At 45.6% G+C, this 12,027-nt stretch overlaps 1 protein-coding gene across 2 annotated transcripts in view; it reads right to left on the bottom strand.

Annotated features, from left to right (window-relative positions):
- The window catches only part of PTDSS2 (phosphatidylserine synthase 2), a 33,828-nt gene that overhangs the window by 8,285 nt on the left and 13,516 nt on the right, over positions 1–12,027 (bottom strand). For both annotated transcript variants that reach the window (XM_064659870.1, XM_064659872.1), the window contains exons 3-8: positions 11,335–11,417; positions 5,974–6,041; positions 4,164–4,298; positions 3,314–3,364; positions 1,257–1,370; positions 234–352 (exon numbers count right to left, since the gene is read on the bottom strand). In XM_064659870.1, the coding sequence (XP_064515940.1) occupies positions 234–352; positions 1,257–1,370; positions 3,314–3,364; positions 4,164–4,298; positions 5,974–6,041; positions 11,335–11,417 (570 nt within the window). The remainder of the gene's footprint in view (positions 1–233; positions 353–1,256; positions 1,371–3,313; positions 3,365–4,163; positions 4,299–5,973; positions 6,042–11,334; positions 11,418–12,027) is intronic.

Raw genomic sequence — 12,027 nt, 5'->3', positions numbered from 1 at the left:
ATGCCCTCATTCCCCGACATCAGGACACGCAGGTGTAATTCCAACAATTCCACTCTCAAGTTAAATAAAACTCTCCAACCAGCCTCCCTGTAGCAATAAACCACTGGATCCCCAAGCCATCTGAACACCCAGGAATCCTTTAATCCACGTGAAGCCAAACGGAACAACCAAGATCTTGAGCACGGGCCCCACCTTTGTGCTGCGCCCGTGGAGTTCCTCCCCCCCCAACTTACTTGTAGGTGGGAATGTTCCAGAGTCCTTGCCACTTGTATGTTTTCAAGGAAAGCCAGGACAGAGTCTTCATCCCGCAGTAAATTCCTAACCCATTACACAGGATCACATCCATTATCCACTGGAAGGAGAAAGCACACGGTGATGCCGGGGAAGGAACAGGGAATCACTACAGGTACAGCTCCCCTTTCGAAGGAGTGGGGCACAGAGAGTTAATTCCAAAAGGTTTTTTGAAGGCAGAATAGCTTTGCCTGGTGCCTTCATACATAATGCATTGACTTTTATAAATACTGCCATCATTCCAAGCAAATCATTCCAAGCTTGGGAAAGAGCTTCAACTGCAAAAACCCACATCAGGGCTGTGTGCTCTGACTGCAGAGAATTCTGATCACTCTGGCACCACTTTACACCTCACAGGAAAACAAAGCATAATTTAAAAAGGGGTGTCCCTTTAAGCTTGAAGGCCCCTCTGGCTTGGAAAAATACACACAAGCTGTACTTTAGGACAAGAATACAAACCATAACTTGCAATGACCCCACAGTTCTTCAGTAAGGCCAAACATTTATCTCTTAAGATCTTTTTATAAACCAGATACATTCCAATCACAGTAATATTTACTGCTTTCAGAAAGGAGAGGTTTGCAAAGAAGGAAAAGCTGGACAAAAATTGCACTGAGTCTGGTCGTTGGGTTTTTTTCCTAACAGGCAAGAAAAATCGTCCTCTGAAACTTTATACACCAAGTTTTACCTCTCTCTGAATTTCAGACTTCATGGTTTGTGCCCTCAGCAAATATTTGAAAGTGTTCAGCTTTAGATTCTTTCCCCGGGCATGAAACGAACCCAAACAAAATATTTACCACGTGCAAGGGCTTGAAACCCACAAAATTATAGAAACAGTGGCAAAAATGCTACAAAACACACACACACATGATCCGATTCAGCTCTTACCACATCCTCCCCCTCCCTATAAAATATATATATTCCCATATAGACAAATAAACCCCGACCCCTGCAGGGATACGTACGTGATCCCACCAGCATTCACTGAAGTTTGGGAGCTGGTGTTCCAGGCTGTACTCCAGGAACTCAAACATGACACTGATGATCATGCACATCCACCAGTCCCGAATCATCAGCGTCTAAAGGCAGAAGAAAAAAAAAAAACCCAAAAAGCCTTTCAAACACCCACAACAGCTGCTCAAAACCATCCCAAAAACGACTTGCACAGCAGAGAGAGAGAGAGAGAGCAGAACCAGACACCACTCACCTTAATGCCCCTTAGAAACCTAAAAAACAGAGCATTCCACAAATCCCGGTCAGACTCTGCTCAGATTTAGAGTCTTGCAACGGCGTGTGAAACATTATTACTTTTCATTTCCCTGACTTCCAAACTTCTGGCCTCAGAACACAAAGGGCAGACACGGTGTGGGGTTTTTTTTTCCACCAGTTATTTGTACAGTTGAAAATCTTGTTTCCTGATTCTTTTCTGAACGCTGGAGACTCAGGACAATTTGATTTTCATGCTCACAGGCCTTTCAACTTTACACATGTTCAGCACAAGAGACAAAAGACACTGAGGGGAATTAACTCTCCCCCAGGCAAAACCAGCACAGAAATGGAGATGATGGCACAAATCCCAGCCCACCAAAGAACAGAGGCAGGTAAGATGGGATTCAGCAGGCAGGGAATTAGGTAAATGGAGGGAATTACTGGGTGCTCGACCACCACAGGCAGCAAGGTTCTAACACTGCTCAAAAAAAGGCTTTTCAGAGCCTTTTCACGGGCTCTAAATTACTACAAAGCCAAAATAATTTCTGATGAATAAGGCACATTCATTCCCAACATTGCTTTTGAGATCTGGGGAAAAACCCAAACACATGGCCCACCTCTGTTTATTGGGACAACACACTCAACCCTCCAGCTTTTAAGAGAGAAATATGTTAATATTTAGCATATTTAACAGGCAAATGTGTTATGACCCAGAGAAAATCCAGCAGCCAAGTTTCTGTCTAGCTGAGCAGCCCAGGAAAAAAAACCCTGCGGGGTTCACCTCGATCTCAGCCTCTTTGACAAAACCCAGGCTTCTCCCAGACCTAGATAAGAACAGCTCCACTGGCATATGGAATTCTATCCCATTTCAGTGCCTCAGGAATGTGTTACTACTCCCCTTATGTCCTGTCGTCAGGCACTCACAATTTAGGCATTATAGCAGGGGTTTTTTTAAAATTTAGACATTTTTCCTCAGTATAATTTATCTGTAAAAATAACCACGGAATGTTAACTGAAATGCTGTTTTGACATTTAAGTTTCTAATTTGTTTGTCTTGGATGAGAAAGATCCAAGTTTTCCAAATTTATCACTCATCTCATTAACAGAACAAGCCACCAATAGGCTGAAGTCCAGGTCTCCCCACGCCCAGCAAACTCACCTTTGCTTATGGGGAAAACCCCAAACCAACCCAAGAACACATCTGCACTTTTGAAATGAAAACACAAAGCAACAGCTCCAGCTCTGTTTTTAAAAGAGCTGAGTTTTGTCAGATTGTTATTTCTGGTGGGCTTGTGGGTAAAAACCCACACAAGGTCTGCAGGGGGGCAAAATCAAGTGAGTTAGTAAGTCCGCTCTGGTTAAAAAAGATAATATTTAGACCAAAATAATCAAAGCAAACCACGTGTTGAATGTTTTGCAAGAGACAAGCACAGCTGGAATTTCTTCCACAGTTGGTTGATACTGACTAAAAAGTAACAAGAATTAAATCTCTGCCCATTTAATGGTTTAAAATCCTGATTTGATGCCACTGGGAAAGCAGCAGTAGCAGCCTATGAGTGTTTGGGAAGAGCAGACTGTCACTGCCTGTCCCACACTCCACTTCCAAAGGTCATTCCAGCATTTCTTGCCACAGGAATAAAGGTCTTTATTGATCTGCCCCAGAATGAATCCCAGTGGATGTAACACAGCTTTGGCCAGGAATGAGGTGGCCTAACATGGGCAGGAGAAAGGACAAAAAAAAAAAAGGGGGAAAAAAAGGCTTTTCCTGTATTCCAAACACAGCCTGGGGATAACTGACCAAGGCCATTCTTACCTTCAGGTACCAGCCAAAAAAGTGAGCAGGAACAAATCCATCCAGCTTGTCCTGGAACCCAAGAACAGAGTGTAGGTCATTACACTACAAAAACAGTCGTTTGTTTTTTTTGTTCCAAGAAAAATGCAGCAATGGACTTCTGTTGTTTCACACATAAACACTTGATGGATTTTAGGAGTGTTTGTTCCCAAGTACAGCGATGAAACAAGCTAAGACAGCAATTCTGTGGGGCAGCAATTGGGATTAGGATAACGTTGGTAGAGCAGAGACCACCTCTTCAGTGCTGAACTGTCCTGTTCCTTGCCTGATGTGAGGACAGAAGCAATCAGAGAGCTGCAAATAACCATAATTGCTTTGCCCCTGAATTTCAAGTCTTCTGTTTGCCAGCAAAAAACAGCCACCTGATGGTTCCTGGCACTCAGAAAAGTGCAGCTTCTGTTGCTGGAGCAACCTGGGTTAGTGAAAGGCACCCCTGCCCATGGCAAGGAGTTGGAACTACATCATTAAGGACCTTTCCAACCCAAACCATTCTGGGATGGACTTTGTGCCCCGAGCTGACCGAGGAGAAGATTCTTTAAGCACCCAAAGAAATCCAAACTTGACATCAACAACCTGAGAAAGAAGGGCTGTCAAACAGTTCACCCCTGGGCAATCAGGTAATTAGGATCCAGAGACACATCTCCACCTGATGGACAGGGAAGGTCAAGAGAAGGGAAATAAGGCAGCTGAAGAGCCAGTCACGGCCTGTGCTGTGACTCAGCACTCAGACAGACTCCCAGCTGCACTCTGAAGAGCTCAGTGAAGCAATCTTTTAACAAAAAAACCCAGACTCATCGAGTTTGTTCCTTACCCAGATGTTGTGAAAGGGATCTGTCTCGTTGCCAGGGTCATAAATAAGGCAGTTGCCCCCGTAGTCTCTTTCTGGCAGAGGAACCCCTAAATGTGGGTCAATGTACTTCATGAACTGCCTCCCATCCTGCACAGTCTGCAAAGGAGCACACAAACAAGGGGTACATGTGAGGGATTCGTGCACAGAAGGTACAGAGAGAATTAAGACCAACGATGATCTTCAAATTGATCTGTAACAGTCCTTGAAATACATCCGGGTTTTGAAGCCTCACACATGTACCTGACTCTGAGCCTCTCCAACCCTACACAGTAAAGGGAAAATGCCTACAGAATGACCTTAATATTTCTTAAAGATGAGAAATCAGCGATCCTTAACCCTGTTCCCTAAGGCATTGCTCTGAGCCACCCCATCCCTCCCAAAACCTCCACACAGCTCACCCTTCCCAACACCCCTTTCCAGTCAAGGACATGTGAGAGGCTCGAAGGAAACAGCAAGAAGAAATTACCCAAACGACCCAAACCTATTAAAATTTGCCTGCAGATCAGCCACACACCTGCTGAGCATTAATTTCCCAGTGAATTTGTGGTCAGGGGTTTCACCCCAGAAGCACTGGGACAGGCAGCAAAGCAGGACAAGGCCAACATTAACTGACAGAGCAATAATAAAATTATAGAATAAACCCACTGAGACAAGGCTCAGCCACGAGCCAGCTTGTGTTTGCTGTAAGGAAGTTCAGTCACCTGCAGGGTCAGCAGAATTTCACCTTATTTAAACCTGGGCAAGGCAAGGAGGTATTTTTAGAAAGAGCTGAGCAACAACAGGGAGTTCCTTAACCACTAAATCTCTGGTCATACCACGTGCTGCCAGGGGAAAGCAAAGCCATTCCAGGCTTTTCTACTGGAATTCACAGCTACACCAGTACAGGCAAGCAGAACAAGAAATGCTGGAACCAAAGGAAATCTCTGATGACATGGAAAGGGTTTGATCAATATTAAAACCTTGTTTGCAAAGCAAAAGCCCTACTCCAGCAGCAGGCAGATCCCACACATCCCAATTCCAGCCTCACTTCCTCAAGTCATGTGGCCTCTAAAGGCCAAACTTTTTTTTTTTTAAAAAAAGCACATTCCTCATCCTTCTCTCACCTAAAATGATTTTTAAGGCTGCCTGATGAGTATATTGGCTCAAGACATTTCCTCAAACTTATGCCCTTCTGAGAAGTGATGGAACTGTAAAAGTCAGGGGGAAATTCTCTTTACTAAAGAAGGACAGGATATGCTAAAATGTGGTAAAAAAAGAATATGGTAAAAACTGCTTTATTTGGAAGCACCAATGGCATGTTTTTCTAGAAAAAGCCTCCTCCTCAGCTCCTGCCACCAGACAAAGCTGGGTGTGAAGGTCTGGTTTATTGCAAAAACCCCAAATATTCAAAGCACCTGTCATTCAAGGCCAAAGGTATTTCAGAAGGTGAAACCAGCTGAATTCCCCCCCCAGGTCACAGCAGGCCCAGCAGAGCAGAGACTGGATGTGTGAAAAACCAACTCCTGATTGTTTGATCTGAACAAGAACCAGCTCACCTAAGAACACTTTACCCCAGTGTTCTGGGCTGAGGGCATCTGGGGGTCAGAGCAGGTGAAACATTTTTATATCATAATTTCCCTCAGCTCTCAAGTCTCTTTAAAAAGCCCAAAGATTCGATTTCACAAAACTGAAGAGCATCTCCTGCTGTCAGTGAAAAAAAAAAATCACACCACGAAGGGGTTGATCTCCACAATAAAGTGGCATTCAGGAACTGGAGATCTAAGTCACTTACCTGGAAGAGGATGAAGATGAGGAAGAGCTCATACACCACACTGACACACAGCCAAAACCTCCAGTAAGCTGCAGAGAGAGACGGGGGGGATGTTACAAAGTTTTCAATAAACCAGCAGTTAATTACTCATTTACTGCAATATCACCAAACATGGAATCCTGGAATGGTTTGGGTGGGAAGGGACCTTAAAGCCCATCCAGTGCCACCCCCTGCCAAAGGCAGGGACGCCTTCCACTAGCTCAAGTTGCTCCAAGCCCTGTCCAACCTGGCCTGGAAAACTTCCAGGGATGGGGCAGCCACAGCATCTCTGGGAACCAATTTCGTTTCAAGAGATGCTCCCACCAAGAAGTCACAAATCCCAGCTCCCAAGCACGGTGTTCCCCACCCCTCCTGAGGGATACAGCCAGAAAGGACCTTCCACTCCTACACAGGCTGCTGTGCAAGCTTGCTGGAGTGGCTCAGGCACTGACCTGGATCTGGGAGAAGGGACCAGGCTCCAGAACACTCCCACCCAACAAAACACTTCCCAGTTAGGAATCAGAATCCAGCAGTCCTTGGAAAAGAACTAGATCCTTCCTCAATGTCCTCCTTGATCTCAGGTGCCCTGACCTGTCCAACCTCAGCTCAACCAGCCCGGGCATAGCCACTTTTGGAAGCCCAGCTTTTGGCCTGAAGACGGGGTTGTGCCCTCACGGGGCAGAAAGCATTTCAAAATCCCAAGGACAATTTCACTTTTACTTGGAATTAAATTAAAAAAAATAACATCAAAGGTTTTAGCTGGTTGCAAGGCATGTGAGGTCACCTGAAACTCTCCACAGCAAAGGTGATGCAAAGCTCAGCTCTGCAGAGCCCGGGGCTGCTCTCGCCCTCCCCAGACCTGTGACTGTGGATCTTCTCACGCTGAGCAACACCAAAGGCTGCCCAAATTACAGTGTCTGCACGCTTCCAGCTCCCTCCTCAGCACCTCAGATCTCCTGACAGGCTCAGCCCTCGGGTCACGGGCTCTCTGCCTGTCCTGGGTGGAAGTTTTGTGCTCCGTGGGCTTGTTCCTGCTCCGCACAGAGACTGGTTTGGCCTCTGTTCCACCAAGTGACTTCTGGGCTCTGAACTCCCCACCTGCCCTAAGAAGTCGATGCAGAGCCAGGGTGGGCACACACAGAGCTCCAGCAGTTTTCCCCATCCAGATCCAAAAATTCTACACCAGGTAATTCAGCAGAGCTTGACATTCCAAGTGGATATTTAAATTCAGAGCTTCTCAGGGGTTGTTTGCACCCAAACCAAAATGTGCCTGTGCCCAACTCAGCCTCAAGTAGAAAATAAATTATAAAAAAAAAAAAAAAAAACAAAACAACAAAGAAGCAAAAAGAAAAAGAAGAAAACCAACCAAACCTACCGACAAATCCCCCACATTGTTAAAAGCAGTCCCTGACAACCTGTTTTTGACACCATCATTAAAATAAATCAAAATGTGAGAAGGTGGGAATGTTTTTTTCAGCAAAAGTGCTAAATTAGCGTCATCAAAATCACCTACTTGACACTTCTGGAAAATAAAAAAAAAATTTAAAAAAAAAAATAAAAAAAAAGAAAATGAAAAAGGCAGGTGTGGCCCTCAGAGAACAGCAATTCAGAGCTCTGTGACAGCTTTCACCCTCTTGTCCTTCCAGAACACAGCTTAGGAAAAACCAAACAGCCAAAAAAAACCCCTCCACTGGTCACAGGATTCTTTGGAAGAGAGGAAACTATTCCCAGGCTGGCACCAGGTTCAAGCCAGCAGGGAGAAATAACCTTTCATCACCACACTTCTCCCTCCAGAACCGAGCAGAGTTTCCTTCAAATGTCACTGCCAGATGCCTGAAAATGCTGCTTTTTCTAACCCATAAAGCCTTGTAGGAGAGAGGCTTTAACACTGCTCACAGACAGGAATGTGGGTCTGAACCTGATGGAGGCTCAGAAAGCAGAGAAACCTAAATCCTTACCTGAGCTTTTCTTCCTCTCTATTCACATGGTTCTGGCAGCTGCTGAATATGCTCAGCAAAAATCCATAATTAAAAACTAAGATCTGGCTCTGCTTTAGTGCTGTGACAGAGGTCCCTTAGAAGTTTTTAACACACTTTGTATCTGTACCCCAGAACCACCACATTTCCAAGGCTGCACAAACACTGTTCCCTCTCCCTTCCTGGACCAGCTGTAAAGTTATTTTTGGCAGATCTCTTAATACTTGTTTTCCTTAAATTCACCTGCCATTTTGCCTTCTTCCAACCAGGGCTTTCCTCCTGGTTAAGGAGGCTTCTGCTAAGCATTGACACACCTGAAAACCCAGTGATTCCTGGGATCCAACACCAAGCTGCTGCCATTGCAGGGATTTGGGAAGAGGACATCAACACGTCCCAGGGAGCAGAGGGCACAACCAAGCCTCTTACCTGCTTCTGGTCAGAGCTTGGCCCATACCACCTGAAGGGCTAAATGAGTAAAGAAACACCAAAATCCCAGTTTGGGTTTGCCCAAGCAAAGCACTTCTGCTGGAGCTGTGGATGCTGAGCAGAGGTGGCAGCTTTTCCACAGGCAGCTGAGGTCCAAAGCACCACCTGTGGGAGCTGGGAGCTGCCAGGACTGGGAGGCTGGGACACTGATTCTCATCCCAGCCTGGGAGGGCCGCTTTATACTCTTAAATGTAATGTCTGAACACATTAAACGCTGCGTTAAGGCAGAAAAAAAATCTGAGTTAAAGGCTCAGCTCGCCCTCATTTATTCCACCCAGCCAATTAGGATCACTGTCCCCAGAACAAAACACTCATGCAGTGAGTACCCAGACTCCTGAATTGTCACAGGAGCTGTCAGGAAGGGGCAGATCACTGCTATTCCCTGGATAAAGCCCTAATGAAAGGATTTTGCACAATTACAAGGCTGCTCCTTCCAGTGCCACCAGCGGCCTGTGTTTTGTCCCCACCTTCCTGCCTGCTCATTCCCAGCTATTCCAGCCCTCCACCCCCATGGGTTACTCAAGAACCTCACAGTTTACTCCCCAGACAGCTTGTGCTGTCACACACGATGTGTTAAGTCCAAATAACTGCTGGCAAAGGCTGGGAATATTAAAAGCTACTTCTTGGGGCATTAATAACTGCCACGGAAAATTCCTTCAGAATGACAAACGTGGGCATGTTATCTTGACAAAGGCAATAAAGCATCCCTGAGCTCCTACAACACCAGGCTGTTGGCACGTTCACAGCTCCAGAAAGGAGCTGACAGTGAGAATGAAGAGTATCTTTTATTTGCAAATATCAGTGAGACAGGCTACTGGTGCTGACAGCACCCAGGATTAATTTTACTGTTAAATTAATGTCACTCCCCAAATTTGGCCGTTCAGCCACCAGCAAATGGACCCTCAAGCAGAGCTTAAGATCTGTCCCCTGTGCAATTCTGCTCCCTGGGGTTAAGGGAGTTGTTCCTTCCTTGCCAGGAGGTTTGGATGGAACCAAACAAAGCCGACGGTTCACAGGAAGGAAATGGAAAACGGGGTAAAAGCAGGGTAAGTTGGTAAAGTCTTGCCTAGACAGTCAGAGCTACTTATTCCCATGACAGTCCCACATTTCTGGATTACAGTCAGGCCATAATGGAATATGCCCATGTAGCAAATTATTAGTTAAACTGGAGAAAAGGGGGGGTTGTGTGAAATCAGCAGGAAAACGGTAAAGCTGGATGAAGCCCCTGGCTAAAGCTGCCATTGCTGGGAATCCTAAAAGGGTGGCCAAAAAAAGAAATAAAGCCACCACTCTGGACAGATGCCATTTAGGTGGTGGCTGGGATCAGTTTCCTTAATGGCCTTAGTGAAAAGTAGGTTAATGACACACAGCAGGGAAGGCAGGGACAGCAAGGAGAGAACCAGATGATCCCAAGGGACTGGAGTGACAGAGGAGCTCGTAACACAGCTCCACACTCCGGAACCGGGAACATTTCCTGCCACCTCATCAGCTGAACCAGAAGGATTTGGGATCACCTGCCAGTCACCGACACCCAGCCGTGAAAGCAGCACGTGGAACATGTGAAGAGGGACATCAAGGCTCTGCCAAAAATACTGGGAAGCATCACACCCTCCCAAAAATCACAGCTGCAACATCCTGCAGGTCTGGGGAGCCACTTGAAAGCAGAAAACTCAAAGCACACAAAGGAGGACTGCCAAAAATGTTACACTGAAGGGGAGACCAGAAGCCAAACTTGTTGCTTTAGCAATGTTTTTTTTTGCCTTAGCAAAGGCAAAGGTGGGCTGTGTGTAAATAAATCTGGTGGATAAACCCCAGTAAGAAGAGATATTTAAACACAGTAACAATGTTAGACAGAAAATAAACCAGAAAAAACATAAACCATCTCTGAGCTAGCCATAAATTGGACTTTCCCCATCATCAATTTGTACTGGTTTGTTCTAGGGAATAAAACCAGCTTCCACCCCAAACCCACCGATGTTCTAACCCTGAATGCATCCAAATATCACTGGTGTCCTTAAGAGGAGTAGTTTATTTTATAGGAGGAACCAGAATTAACTGTAACAGGAGGAAAGATTAAAATCTGCTATTTAATAAGGCCCCAGAAATGCAAACTTAATAAACCCCCCAGGTTTGCAGAGGGCATTGCTCTGGAACCACTCCTGCTTTGCCTGAAGTTTTCTGAGGTGTCTGCTGGTTCTCATTCCTAAACTGGAGGGTTAAATTCTTGGCATAAAAAACACTTAAAGCTTCACTGGGCTGCAGGAGAGCCCAATGCTTTCAGGAATATTATTTAAGCCCGTATAAATTCCCTTAATTCTTTCTCTTTCAACGATTCACATCGAAAAACAGGCAAAAGATGGAAGATATTGAAATATTTTCATGTTTCAACCGCTGCTACATTTACGTGGAAGAGGTTTGTGTTGGGCTTTCAAACGCTTTCAAGACTTCCAGTCTTACAAGAAGTCTTTAAAATCATAATCAAGGGCTTCTGATCTCCCAGTTTCTGGGGATAATGGACATGGAGCAAAGGGAGCAGGGGATACACAGTCACGAGTACAGAGAGGAGGAAAAAAAAAAAAACAGAGCATAAACAGGGGGAAATTCAGGTTTCAAGAACCTGGCAGTTCACACAAAGCTTTTCACTTAACAACAGGAAGCCAAAAGGGGAGATCCAAGCAAAGGCTCTGTGCTCCAGGCAGCCTGGAAGCCCGGCAGGATGGAGTGGAGCCGGTGTGATAAGTGTGATGATAAGCTGATGAACCCCTGGGATTGCTGAGGTCACAACTCACCTCCTCTGCAGGCAGCACAAACACTGAGCTCCCCCACAAACCAGGCAGCTCGTCAGAAAGCTCAGGGTGACCCAAGGAGCAAGGAGGATTACCTGGGTGAGGCCTTGAGAAGGGTCCATCTTTAGCTTGGGTCACCCCGAAACACAAGAAAACCAAAATGCTGGCGACGATGCCTCTGAAAGGGAAAAGAGAACAACCTGTTTTATTGCTTCTTCCTCCTCACACCCCGTGTCCTTTGATGGGAGAAACGTCTGGGCTTTTGTTTTCGAACTGCTTTTGTTTTTGAGCTCCATCATAAACAGATTCAGAAACCACCCAGAGAAAAAAACAACCCAAAGGGGCAGTGCCTGAATCCCCAAGAGTCAAACACCTCCTTGTGTCTGTGAGCAGCTTTTATTCCCACCAGGTCACAGAGACACTCGGGGTTTAGCAGTGAGAAAGCTCTCACTGCTCCACTAAACTTCCATGAAATTTAGAAACGAGCTGTTAGACTTGTCCCCGCTCCAAAACCAGCTTCTTAATCAAGCTCAAGGCAAGGAGGAGCTTACAAGACCACACCAGCTGTTTCAAGGGCTGGAACTGTAACACAGAGCCTAAAGAACATGACAGAGATATCAAATAAAAATAAATTATCAGACCAGGAGCCCAAATATACCAAAGGCCCACAGCCTTGGACATGTTCCATTGGTTTTAATGGATTAAGTGGCACAAAGCGATCCAAAAATGCTCTTTTTAATACACCTCAACTCCCACTAGATCCTGCTGTCTCATATCACCTGCCTAAG

Source organism: Pseudopipra pipra, chromosome 6 (genome assembly GCF_036250125.1).
Source record: "Pseudopipra pipra isolate bDixPip1 chromosome 6, bDixPip1.hap1, whole genome shotgun sequence".
NCBI classification, from domain to species: Eukaryota; Metazoa; Chordata; class Aves; order Passeriformes; family Pipridae; genus Pseudopipra; species Pseudopipra pipra.
Note: the sequence above shows the minus strand (reverse complement) of the source record. Positions and strands in the feature narration are given on the sequence as shown.